General features: G+C 33.2%; 1 protein-coding gene across 5 annotated transcripts in view; it reads left to right on the forward strand.

The window, feature by feature from the left end:
- The window catches only part of TfAP-2 (transcription factor AP-2), a 192621-nt gene that overhangs the window by 151058 nt on the left and 27101 nt on the right, over positions 1 to 14462 (forward strand). For all 5 annotated transcript variants that reach the window (XM_089222386.1, XM_089222385.1, XM_089222384.1 and 2 more), the window contains 2 exons: positions 897 to 1340; positions 12878 to 13051. In XM_089222386.1, the coding sequence (XP_089078512.1) occupies positions 897 to 1340; positions 12878 to 13051 (618 nt within the window). The remainder of the gene's footprint in view (positions 1 to 896; positions 1341 to 12877; positions 13052 to 14462) is intronic.

A 14462-nucleotide genomic window follows, 5' to 3' on the forward strand; every position in this document is an offset into this window, starting at 1 on the left:
ATTACCTATTTATCTTTTCTTGACCGGTGCCACTTTCTATGGCAGCTCTGATTTTATTTTCGATTTGAGATTTCGAACCGTAATGCATATAATATTATAATATTATGGTAATTTGGTAATATACTAACATGTATATGTAGGTGTTATTAATTATCATATTATTATTGTATGAGCTATACCCATACGATAACCGTCCACTGGGTCCACCGCAGCTTCAGCAGCGCAGTTATATATGTATATATATATATTGGGCACGCTGCAGCGCGAAGAAAGAGTGCGCCGATAAATAAAATTATAGGTAATAGGTATTAGGTTAAGACTATTACATTCCAAACTTTCAGAAAACATTTTAGAATCTTTTTTTGTTAAGAATCATCATCGTTAGGTTCCTTCTATATTATTTTTTCATTTTTTAACTTAAAATATTAAGGCGTTTTCATTTTTAATGGCTGTCTAATTTTTAGTTTTTGAACTTATACCTACTCTTACCCCAATATAGATCATGATTCATATACTGTAGTCATGCGTACATATCTATGTTATTGCTGCGATGTATATGTATTATGAATCATGATGATGTTTTATATTCACAATATCAATATTAACGCCGAATCATACGCGAATCTAATAAAGGTAATATAATGAGGTAAAGGTAGCGAGGGGTCGGGATCACCCCCATAAGTCCGTCAGATATTACTCGGTTGAATACGAAAAGGCCGCCAAGACTTGTATAGGCTTCCAAGTGCTTAACTTATAATAATGAATATAATATGGGGTGATACAGGACATTATATGTACATAACACGATATATAATCATTTAAATATTCTGTGCGCGTTTGTTTATTTTAACTATATTGCGTTGATTTATCATTTAATTTAGAAATTTTTTTCGTAGGATCGGCTAGCCGGACATGGTACAGTCGCATCGATCGGCAGTGGTGGCGGCGGGGGTAGTGGCGGTGGAGGCGGTGGTGGAGGAGGTGGCGGAGGCTCATCACCGTTCAGCCCGCACCACCATCACCACCATCACCACCACCGGAATACGACGCCCACCAATGCCGGTCCCAACATGGGACACCACCAGGACTTCCAGCCACCGTACTTCCCGCCGCCGTTCCCTCCGGCACACCATCACCATCAGCCGTCCGCCGGCAACGCGTCTTCGCCGTCCGCCATGGACTACATCAACGACCCGTACTCGCAGACGCTCAACAGCCTGCACCAAAGCGCCCAGGCCGCCGCAGCTGCACACCACTACAATCAGCTGACCGTGGCCGCGGTGTCCGTAGGCCAAAGGCACGATGCCCTCCGCCGGTCAGACTCAGACTCCATACACGTGGTGAGTGAAGTTTGATCTGGTTATACAATAATGTCCGTTGTCCAACTATATTGGTTTGGTTTAGGGTCGAATTACACATGTATATCATAATTGTCGGTGGATCTGGGGAGTGCTAACCTTAAACAGTCTCTCTCTCGTATACACGATGTATAATGCATATATTATTATGATGAGTACATAGGTGGCAATTGGAAAACATAGATGTTGCAGGGGATCTATTAAAAATAGAAATGCAAATATTGAAAAAGTTAGCATTGATGAAACAAAATTACATTGAAATATATTATAAGTACATTATATGTATAGATCGTAATATTTCACAATAAAGTGATATTAAAAAAAAAAAAAAAAAGTACATTCATAAACCATTAAATTTCCCTTTGCCACTTCTAATCATGTTTTGGAACTGTTGATAGAGACAAAATTATCGCTTGGCCAATTGAATAATTCCAGGAGGGTAATTTCACTCACGTGTTCCACAAAGTGCCATCAGTGGATGGATGTAATTTTACTTGTAAACTGTAATGTTGTGGTTTATATACGGGAGGATGAGTAACATACAATATGTATCATTACAACGGCATATCAAATGTGATTGCAATAAAAAAAAAAATGACCATGTTTGACACTGGTTTTTTGTAAGGGGCTCTGTGTAGGCAATTTTGAAGCGTAAATGAAAATCCTGACGAAAATGTTTATACAATATAACTGGTATAATAGTAGACGTGAGACACGTCTCTTTAAGGATTTGTTGCATAGTTATGAAAATATATTTTAAATCCGTTCGAATGTTATTGAGTCTTTTAATATATTACATAAACATTACAAAATGATTAATTATCGTGTTCACACAATTTTTATGATTTAATTATGTATTTTTTCAAATTCTGATTTTTGTAATTTTTATGTTTACTTTATATGAGTATTTTCAAATAAAATAATATGAATCTGAAACTCTTCATTGGAATTAAAATTCCAGTACATTGACATTTTTACAATAATCTGCTTACTATTTTATATGGTATTTTAAATTGATACCCGTGTAATCATACGGAAATACGGAAACATGTCTTGTTATAACATATACCTATAAGTAGATGCTATATATATATAATTGTAGGTGTTTGGCGTCTTTCATGACTTACCTATAACACAAATTCACATGCCCGAGGATGGGTTCTACCACTAATATACATTCACACGATTTCCGACGTGTACGAAAAAGAACTGTTAAAAACTTCTGTCTCGAAACCACCATTAATGATAATAAATGGTATTATAAAAAAACTGTATACATAAATGCACTATTGCAAATGAAAACCTATATAACCTGTGACGAGATGATCGACGGTTCCCGTATACGAAATATCATATTATATCAATTATCTACTTATTCAGTGAGTTATACGCACTCAACGGCGTGCTATACCGCGTTTACTGGTCAAATTTCGGCATGACCAAATATAATGTTTTTTTCGTATATTATGATCATTCAATGCTTCTGACTATAACCTATAGGTACGGATTCTAATTTTTAACCGCCATAATATATTATATTATATATGTAGATACCTACAGAGGGCAAGTGTAATATAATTTCGGCTGGCCCGCATTCGATTCTTTAATTATTTCGATTTATATTTTATACACATTATTCTTACATATACAGCGACAGGTTATCATCAAGTGAATAATCATGTGCCATAGGTAAAAAATATTAAATAATATGTTATATATATCTACATTAAGTAGCTAGGTAACATGTATATGTATAATAACACAGTTGCGACCCTGTACAAGACACCTGCTAGCTTATACGTTATTTTTAATTTGGGTAACTAAGAGCCCCTCTCTTATCGTATACGTTCGGATAAAATCTGGCCCACGCGGAAAATCGCTTCTGACTACTGAAATCCACTTTTGTCTCAGCATCTGATATCGAATTTAAATTCACCTACCCACCTTATTATTATATTATATAGCGGTCAAACCTAAATAATATGACAAAATGTCGGACACGAGTTTACATGTTTTATTATATTGTTATTGCGTACACTCGAATCAATCAATCAAGAACCGTTTAAAATGGACAACTCGAGACAATCGCAGGTCACACGTTTATACCTACATTGGAAACGTGACCGATCGGATAAAAAATCGATTCGCGAGTGACCCTCGCCCCCTCGTGTGATTGTATTTGTAATTCACGTGCGAGCTGGTATTGCGCTGTGTGTTTTCATATCACTGCAGCAGTGACGTCATCCCGTCGACAGAAATTCGGTTACGGAACTCGACTACGATAGTGATATCACTGATATTATTTTTATTTTTTTATTATTGTCACTGTCTCACTTGCGTGGTATATACATACCATATACCAATGTAGGTATACCGCTCAAATACCCGTACCACAATTACCCTTATTGCGGTCAACAGCAGGCGACGCGCATTAATATTATTGTCGTCGGCGCTTATGTACTTATATAGGTACCTATTATATGACATGGTTATTGGTTATTTTCGAATCCTAAGTTTTAAATTGATATGTTCGTTATCTTTTCCTGGCGCGTACTTGTCGTAAATATACCTACTTAAAAATAATAATTTCACCGATCGCGCATAAATACATAATATATTATGTACGTTGATTAAAATAATTGAAGTTTACCATTTACGTGTAGAGGATGGAGTTAAGGAGATTTATGTTTTATATCATATCTTATAATTGCAGTTTTTCCAAAGCCAAAGACTTGACTCATCGAAAAGCCAGTGTTATATTATTATATAATAACAGTCACACTCTATATATGCTTCGCATATGATTTTTATATATAAATATTTAATAAGCGCTGGCTAAAATAATAATTCTCCACTGTACCTACATAATGTTAACGACTATACGACGCGTAACTCACGAGTGTGTCACTATTGTCGCGCGGAATATATCTCATATTGTTATATATTTGTACCGCGAGCTCGCGTGCGTGTCTCTCTCGCCAAATGACTTATACAATGTGCATGTGTGTACCTATAGCGCAAGAACCCGTGGAGAGGAGGAATGGAAAATAATATTTATAAATTATATAAAATTATTGCGCGCACATCCGTTTTCGTTTCGCATATTATAATAATATATAATATCGTACGTTATAAAAATAAAGGAGGTGTATATATGTATAGGTACCTACATATTATAATATACCAACCCGCCGCGTCGCCACTCGCTATATTTGCACGCGCGTGCAGTAATGTGGACATTATGTCTCGTGTATAAATTATATTTTGCATATATTTATGTATAATACACGGGCATTTAACAATAATTATTATTATATACACACAATCGCGTATTCTGTCTTTGATTTTTTTTTTTTTTGTTTTTTTGGTATCCCACTATATAACTTTATCATATATTATACAGTATTTTATTCGTCCATGTTATATTGTGTTATTCTACCTGTATACGACTACCCGCGCGCACAGGTAATTCTGCCGCGTATATGCTCGCCTTTATTATAATATATTATACGTAACCTGCGAGCCCGTTAAATGACTTTAACACGCCATCCTTTGACCACGCCCCGAGATCGTATATTATTACAATAATAATAATAGTAAAATTATAATATCTATCTTGACTGAGAAATATATTTTATTATCTTTTCGTTTCACGCATATAAAATCTCGGCACGTGTGTGCGTCTTGTCTCCAAAGAAACGTGACCCAGCCGGCCCCCGCTAGAGCGACTTTGACCCATAAAGAGGCTGAAAAAAAGCCGTTTAAAGAGGTAACAATATCGTTCTTATACACCTACCCGCTACCTATAATTATGCATCTATCTGTATTATTTCTGTGTGCACACCGCGCGTACGAGTTGTCATAGGATTTTTATTTTCGAAACGTTATTTAATACATAGGTATGCATGGTGAATTTTAAGAATATACACCCCATAAATTATACACATTTATACAAGTTCTGGTTTTTAAAGAATTTTAAATACACGCTGAGTCCACATTTTTAATATAATATTCAAATATTTTAATTTTATAGATTAAATGGTACTATTTAAAATTATTATTAAATCTATATCTAAAATCTAATCTATATGTATAAAATATTAATATTTAAAAAATTATAGTGATTTGTACAAAGATAATTTTTAGAATTATTAAATTATCAAAATATTTGACAGTTAAAACAAAAAAATAAATAAAATGTCAATATTAGGTCAAACACAGCCTACATCGTTGTATAATATTATTTGCTTATACTCGAAATTTTTGTGTGGCATTGAAAGTTACAAAGTAACTTTTTTTTAAACATATGCATTGTTTTGTGGTGCACTTTTATTAGCATGTGCATTTAAAAAACTCTTAACCATTTCTTAGCGATTGTGATTCGGATGCCTTTCGAAGACAAATATCTTCATCTGCGACGTCACTCGGTGTAGTAAACTTTTTTGCACGTAATATGCTAAATTGTGACTCCTAGTAAAGTTGTTTTTATATTCCATATTTAATTATTTTAACAAAATTATTTGAATTAGTAAATAAATGTAATAAAACAATGATAGAAAAAAAAATTCCTTATCAATAAAATCCATTTAGGTATATTTTTCTTTTTCTTATTATTTGCTTAGTAAAAAGATAGCGGCAACAAATGTCATATGTTATCTACTTCAGTTCGGGTTATCAACCTAACAATGACTATAACTTACATACATTAGCGAAAACCTAAATGACATTCTGTATATTAACTAGTTCAAACAATCATGTAATTTATATAATAACGTATTACATACATCACTGCTAACATAATATGTGTATATTCATCGAAACTCAATTTTATAAAGTTGCGCACTTATTGTCACATTTTGAAGTGCGAGGAGGTCAGAGTTTACCACGTAAATTACAGAGGTCGATCGTATACGTCATAACTCATAGGTAGTATATTATATTATTATAAAATTATTTAGTATAGTCTAAAAGTTACGGTGGTGTGGCGTGAAAACTATACGTCTTGCACTTCATGTCGTATTTAATATTTATATAGAAATATAATATATGTGTACCGTACTAGGCACGACGAAACGGACGAGTCTGGTTTTTATAACAACATTGCCCGGTCACCACAACATCGTAATAATATATAATTATGATTCGTACAGAGTGTCTTACTGCGGGTTTGTACCTCGTCGATAACTGTTTGTCTATAAAACGACGTTTCAAAATAAGGTTTTGTACATTCAGAGGGTGTAACTGGTGTTAAAACAAACTGTTAATTATTGTCGTCCGCGATCAATTCGAGAATAACGACCGGAATCGTTATTGGATATAAGCTCTGCTGCAGCTATTGTAGATACTTGTTTGGTAGATGTGCTTACCATCACTTAATTTATCTATGACATATGCCATAATAGATTTTCTAAATGGGGGCCTACCGTAAGATACTGCAGGGTACTGCAACCAGAATATAATACGATAAACGTAAACATATACGATTGAAGGATTAAACATTGCATTACTTATTTATAGATACTTGGATTTACATCTGATAGTTATAAAAATAGGGGGGAGATGATGGGGGCCCCCAGCTTGATATACGATTTCATAGTATATTTTAAGCACGCGTATTTGAAATTGGTAAAGCACGAATGTGCATAATATAATATAATAATATACCTTTTTAGCAATACTATAACCGATTGAGCATAGGATATTTTATGTAACGTTGTCACATTCAAATTATTATTTTCACGTATTATTACACCAACTATTATGAAACCAAACTTTAACGAGCTGCGAGCTGAGCCCAACTTAATCGACAATGTTATATTACTGATTGATAAATTATAGATGTATGATGTATATATTTTTGATCATTGTTACTAGAAAAAATACGATTTACTATTAAATTAATAAATAAAAATAATGTTTAAAGCAAGTACCTATTATAATACTAAATATATCTATATATATCTATATATATACATAAATAGATTTTACATAATAAAAATCAATGTTTAAAAAAAATGAAGTTAATTATTCATTTATTAAATGATACCTATATCAATAATTTTATCGGAGATATTTAACTCTTAGTATAATTCAAAATTTAAAATGAAAACATTGCTCAGTTTTTTATGCTCAATCGTTAAGTTTTCTTTTGTATATCTATATCCTTTGATACGCTGACAAATTTGTTCATTCATTTCGTAAAAAAGGTTTTATATGTTCAATCAAGTTGTTATCTTTGAAATTAATAAAATATCACTGAAAATTGTAATCTACCATCACTAAAAAAATAAGGACGACGGGTTTTTTTTTTAAAATGTTAAATTAATATTATTATTGAAAAACGCTTGTTGCTTACGGATGGATCCGCTGATGACGTGCCCGTGTACCTATATTATATATTATCATTATTATTAACTCTGCGATTGACTACTGTTCATAATATATATATTCACATAGTAGAGGGCGGCGGCGAGCGGTAGTCTGACTATACGCGCTTATTATTATTATTATTATTATACATGTACGGTCGTTCGGACGAGGTTTAATTAAAACAGGCGCGCGCGCAAGAGTATACCTATGAATTATATTATATATAATATAATACATAAAAGCGGTACGCGTGAAATCGTCCAAAGTATTTTTCGTTTTTACCTCTACTGCATAGTGAAAGAGAAACAGAGGCAGAGACGAAGCAACAGAGAGAGAGACTTATTGAGTGCATGTGTAGGTATAATTAATATATGGGTATACGTACGCATTCGATCGTCTGACTCCGTTAATGGGGCCCGAGGAAATCGATTCGACTATTCTCGTCGTGAAAAGTGGGCGTCGCGCGAGACGTGCTTCTGCAGTTGTGGTGTCCGATGTTTTATTTTTTTTAATTACTAATAGTCTTCTTTGGAATTTTTGTCGACTAACAAAAATTCTGTCGTCAAAAGTCCACCCGCCCACCCGTAATGAAATAAATAGTAATTTATACATGAGGTACCTATCTATTATTTGGTATCTGCATTCTTATAATATAGGCTATTACTACCTATATTATATTATCAATATATTTATTTAGATCATGAATCTACTTTGCAGCAGACTACGAATTTAATAATACATTTACAATAGGTATGATGGGTATATCATGTATAATTAGGTAATACTTATTTATATAATCGTAAAGTTAGGGAACGTTGTTAGGTCAAAACGTAAAAAAAAGAAAACACGGTTTTAATAACCATAACCGATGATAAAGAAAAAATGAACTATTATGGTTCTTAAACTTAACTTGGTGTAATCGTATTTCAAAAATTAATCACGAAAATATATTATAATATGATAGAATTATATCATGTTTTTATCTACAAAAATATGCAATAAACATTTTTGGAATTAAAATCTAGCGATCGTGAAACATATTTGTATCGAATTAGATTTTAAATATGCACTTTCCTGACAAATATGCAAATGCATAAAGTTCCAAGCCCTGTTCATGATACGTTAAGTATAATATGTGTGTATATAATATTTCACATGTACGGCAGTCTTCGAGTGGATTATATACATATTATTATATTAATAACTAGGGTGGCGACGGCGGCGGATTTCTTCGTCCAGAATTCCGACATACGTTGAATTCCAAAGTTTTAATTATGCCAGCCGAGTCAGAAAAACGACGAGGGTATAAAAACGATTATTATTATTAGCATAGCGGCGCTATACACTTGCATATCATTATTATTATTAATATTGTATATAATCGAGATGTAATTATGTAACAGTATATACGAATATGGCCGAAGCTGAGATTTTGGAATGTCGACAAATTTGAATTTTTACGAGATATTTTAATTCAATATCCGTATCGGGGGAAAAACCGAAAAACTCGGTATCGTAAAATATTGTATTTTGTTATCGTAATAATTATATTTTGTTAATAATATAAGATACACTACCATGTATATAAAGTATATAAGTTTATATATTATATATACGCATACGCATACGCCGAATCTTCACTGTCTTGGTAAAGTGCGTATCTAAATCATCGTCGTCATCGGAAACCCGTATTATATATATATATATATATAATATCACAATATGATATCTTGTATACATTGTTCTAGAGAAATTCTTGAGCTTTTTAAACTTTATTCTTTAGTATTTAATAATGGCAACGACTGTAATGAGTATGGTGGTGTCGTGATGCTCGTAATATGCAACAGTTTATCATTATTTTACATTTGATAAAAACGACCGTTTGACAATCAAAATGTATAAATTACGTATTTGTTTCAATAGGTATAAAGTTCTAACTAATAAAAATTTTGTTGTCTTCATAAATATTTGTTGGTGTGTCTAATGTATAGATGAAAAATTTTGATATATTTTTACGTAGAAATATCTTACATGTTACTTAAGTATAGAATTTTTGTTACTTGATGGAGAAATTGGTAGGTACTTACATTTAAATCCTACTTCGGTTATATTTTTATATTGTACCTACATATGATGATATACGTATAATATATTAATCTTCGGATTATAGTGAAACTGTTTTCAAACGCAATTATAAGCTGTTTATAATATTAATCGAATGTCTTTTGTAAATAAACCCCCTCCGCGTAACTTTGGCATATAATAACACGGCTTATATGTATATAAATCCGAAGCTGTGCTCTTGTAATATAATATTACTATATAATATATAAAATCGGTCGTGTCACGATAATCATAAAATTACGCGTGTTTACCTGACTTGACACATTTTTTTTATCGCTCAATAAATACCGCCTTCGATATTATTCTCTCTTTCTCTCTTTCGATTTTTATCTATATACATCATATATTATATTTTCTCCCGGGTGCATATGCGGATGATTAACGGCTATATAAACGCGTTCATAATATTATAAAGGTATATTATATATATTATTATTATAATTTGCGCTGTTCTACTTAATAGTTTAAAAAACTGGTCGTGAAAATTCACACATTACACTGCCGCCAAGCGTGTACGATTTTTTTCTTTTCAAATTATATAATTTAATAATAATACTTGCATAAAAAAAAATTGTGAATTTTTCTAAGAAGTCGTATATGCATGTAATATTATCCTCGGTAGCAAACGGGAGAGGTAAAAAAAAAACAATCTCATTATATATTATTATTATACCTACTCGTTTCAAATACGGAACCATTAAAATAAACGTTATACTGCAGTACTCCGTATGTATCGATCGTCCTGTCTGAATAATAATAACAAAAACAACAATGATCACTCTCTCACACACACAAGACACAAGTACTCAAGTTTATATGTAAACACACGATATCACGAGTACTGGACGCAGACGGGTCTCATGTATTCCATACGGCGAGGAGAAAAAGTAAATATAAATCAATATCGCCAAAAAAAAAACTTTCTCGGCCGACCGAGATCGACGAGGTTGCCGCCGCGCTCGGTGTGCAACAGTTTCCGACGGGTGCCCTTCCGTCACGTATACGGAATGTAGTCGTATAATATTATTATTAAATATATATATATATGTGTAGTATAGGAGTAGTACTGCCGCCGTTGCAACCGATCGGACGTCATTTAAGTTTAATAATAATAATATAATACCTATACGTCGACCGATTTGGGCTTGGTATAAACGGGACCGGATCTGTGCAACCCGCACTAATAACAATAATTAATATCGTCGATAATACGCATACGACGACGACGACGACGACGACGACGACGACGACGCACATACAAAACAGTGTGCGGATTTTTTTTTCGACTATACACAGTACACATATTTTATGCGCGAGGCGACTTTGCCGAGTATATATATCTAGGTTACGCGAACGTATCGAGTGCGTATTCCTTAACGAGAGAGTATGTTTATATATATATATATAGGTACCTGTACATAATATATACGCGCGCAGTGTGCGTTTATCGAAAACCTCTCCCATATCTGGTTACGAGACCTGTAATTATAACCGGCCGAAAAATCGAAACAAATAAATAAAAAAAGACCACTCATTTCGATGTCTAAGCTGGTATTATTATAACGTATATTATAATATTATTATATGCCGCGTGACGATTAATCAAATTCGAACGATCGTCGGTGATACTGTCTCTTATCCTTATCTCTCTCTTTCTCTGTGTGTAAAATCGTCGACCATACGCATATTTTACTACCGCATAACCGCGATAAATTATTTTTATTATTCTCATACTACTGAACACTGCAGTTTTTGACGTAAACGACGGTAGTTATAAATAATATTATAATATAAAAAAGAGAAAACCGATACCGATCGTGGTACGATATTAGCCATCCGATTTTAATTATTATTATTATCAATATTATTACTATATTTATTGAACGATAAAAAAACCGTTCGGTTCACCGTAGTCCGTAGATATACTGACATACTGTATAACATAGGTATTATTATTATGTATCTCTATAGTGCCGCCGCCACGATCTTTTTAGTCTCGCGTGACATAATGACGGATGTAGTCGCGCGGAATATCGTAATAAACACTCGTCTAGATCGGAAATAACTCTAGAAACTCGTATGCAGCGCATTTGATTATATGCGATCGATTGTATAGAGTAGTAATTTATATGTCATAATATACACACATTTCAATAAATTGTTCACGCTAGTCGTATAGGCTGACGACGACGATGTGACCACACACACACACCACACTGTCATAAAATAGTGACGTCTGATATAAATACTGGAAATTGTTTTTCCTCTATAAAATGTAAGTAACGGATATGTTAACAGAACTGTTGAATGTTGAAAATGTTAATGATTTGATAGTTTGTCGTGAATCATTCAGACATCCCAAAAATTCCTGATCTAAACCGCGGATTATCCAGATCTTAGAATATACGTGTTTCCATTTATTACCATAGGTATAATGTAGGTATTCATGTAAAAATACTACTATTACTAACTACGGGTATAATATTAAATAATGTAATGTATTTAGTTTTTTTCGCATATATATACTCGTAACATCAAAACATTTTTGTATTGGAATCACGATTTAAATTTTTTTTTAAGGATATATCAAGTATCGAAGTCATGGATTTTGTGATCATGATATAATTATTATACAGTAGGTTTATGCATAATATAATATAGATATTAATATACTTTATATGCTGTGTATAATATATAAACCAATGAGTTTAAGAATAAGAAAATCTGTGGAAAACTCAAGTTTAAGAAAATCTAAATTTTTTCTCAGCACTTGATGGTTAGGTAAAGGGTTAAATAAAGGGGTTTGAGTTGAAGATTTTAATGAGCTATAGATGACGAATATTATATTTCTATGGCAAACGTAAACCCATATTTTATTGTGATATAATACTATAAAATATGCTGTAAAATCTCACAAAGCTTTTAGATTTCTTTAAGAACAAAATATGTAATATGTAACATTATATTTTATACGTCATAATAATAAATAACATTATAATAACGTGATTATTGTTATTGATCTGTAGGGCAACATGCACCCTTCTTTCCCGTACGAGAGTGGCCGTTCCCGAGGAGGCGAGTACGGTTCCGGCGTCGGTGGAGTTCGAGGCCGAGGCGACGTGCTTGTACAGTCGCATCCAGGCTTAGAGGACTCGCTGGTCCTGCACAACGCCCTGTCCAGCGTGGTGGAAGAAGCTCAGGTATAAGTCATCTCGCTCAGATCTATTAATTATTATTTTTACAGAAATCCATCACCACCTTAATGGTACCATATCAATTATCATAGTTATAATATTACGCGTACCTGCAGCATGTTATTATTTTGAAATAACGCGCAAGGGTTGCAGCAGCGCTGAGCCGCGGGTGTCCGGAGACACGCCTTATATCGACCGGGAGAGGGTTGAACCGGTCGTCATCGGTTAATTATCGGTTGCTTTTAACAAGTATACAACGCATTATAATCAGCAAGCCCGTCGTCAGTGGAGGGTAGAAATATCACGCTCGTATTCGGTATCGCGCGCGAATCGTGTATATAAATATAGGTATAGGTACTGCGAATTATCACGATCTACACCTTTATTGCTATATAACCGTGGTATAGGCTAAGTACAACGTGCGTGTTGTTTATACGTGAGCTGATAAAACTAGAATACGTACGATGTACAGTATATGCCCAGAGAATAATAAATATAACATAAATTAAAATTGAGTCGCGATAAATAGGTAAATTATATAGTAATATCATTAGAAAGATATTTGGTTGATAATATTTGACGTTTAGACTGTTTATTTATTAAATCTTCTAATTTCTTACAGTGATATGCTTCAAATTTAGAAGTGTCCACGTCTTGGACAAATTCAGAAAATTGCCTAACAGTTTAGAATGATGACATTGCTAGGATTTTCGTAATAATATTTGTAGTTTATTTTTGGTAGGTACTCATAATTTTCATAATTTACGGAATCTCTAATAATAATTAATAAATTATTGATACCGTTGATATTATTATAACAGTCCGCTGATTACAATAGTACAGCATTACCATTGAATATTGTGATGCATATAGATTATTAGCATGGGTACAATTGAAATGTAAAATTTGTTGATCGGCATAATATGAGTTTATCTGCTACAATTTTCCAACCGTAATTGTTTTCTAAACTAGATATCTCTCTTACATTAAAATATCCATATGATATAATATAGGTAGGTACTTTGACCTAACTATTTATCAAATATCTTCGAGTTAATGACACTAATAATATGTTGAATGTTTCAAGAATTTCACAGAAGAAAAAATCAAGTATTACCTATATTCAAGATTTTCGAGCTATTTTCCAGGTTTGAGTATCGTGACTCGATTGTACCTACATATTAATATAATATAATGATACAACCAAGTGTAATAAACGATACCGTACCCGGCAAATGATTGATGAGATTATTCGGAACGAGCGCGTTGATCTGACGATGATCCGATGATTTTTAATTACACAAACAAAAGCACCGCCGACGATCATTGCTGCAATACTGTGCGCCGGGGCTATACGTGCGCGCAGGAATTTTCACCACAAATGATACGACCGCCGGTGCAGCATACTGTCCGTAAC

This window comes from Diuraphis noxia, unplaced genomic scaffold (assembly GCF_037042655.1).
Source record: "Diuraphis noxia isolate RWA-SAM2 unplaced genomic scaffold, SU_Dnox_SAM2 contig0003, whole genome shotgun sequence".
In the NCBI taxonomy this organism is placed as follows: Eukaryota; Metazoa; Arthropoda; class Insecta; order Hemiptera; family Aphididae; genus Diuraphis; species Diuraphis noxia.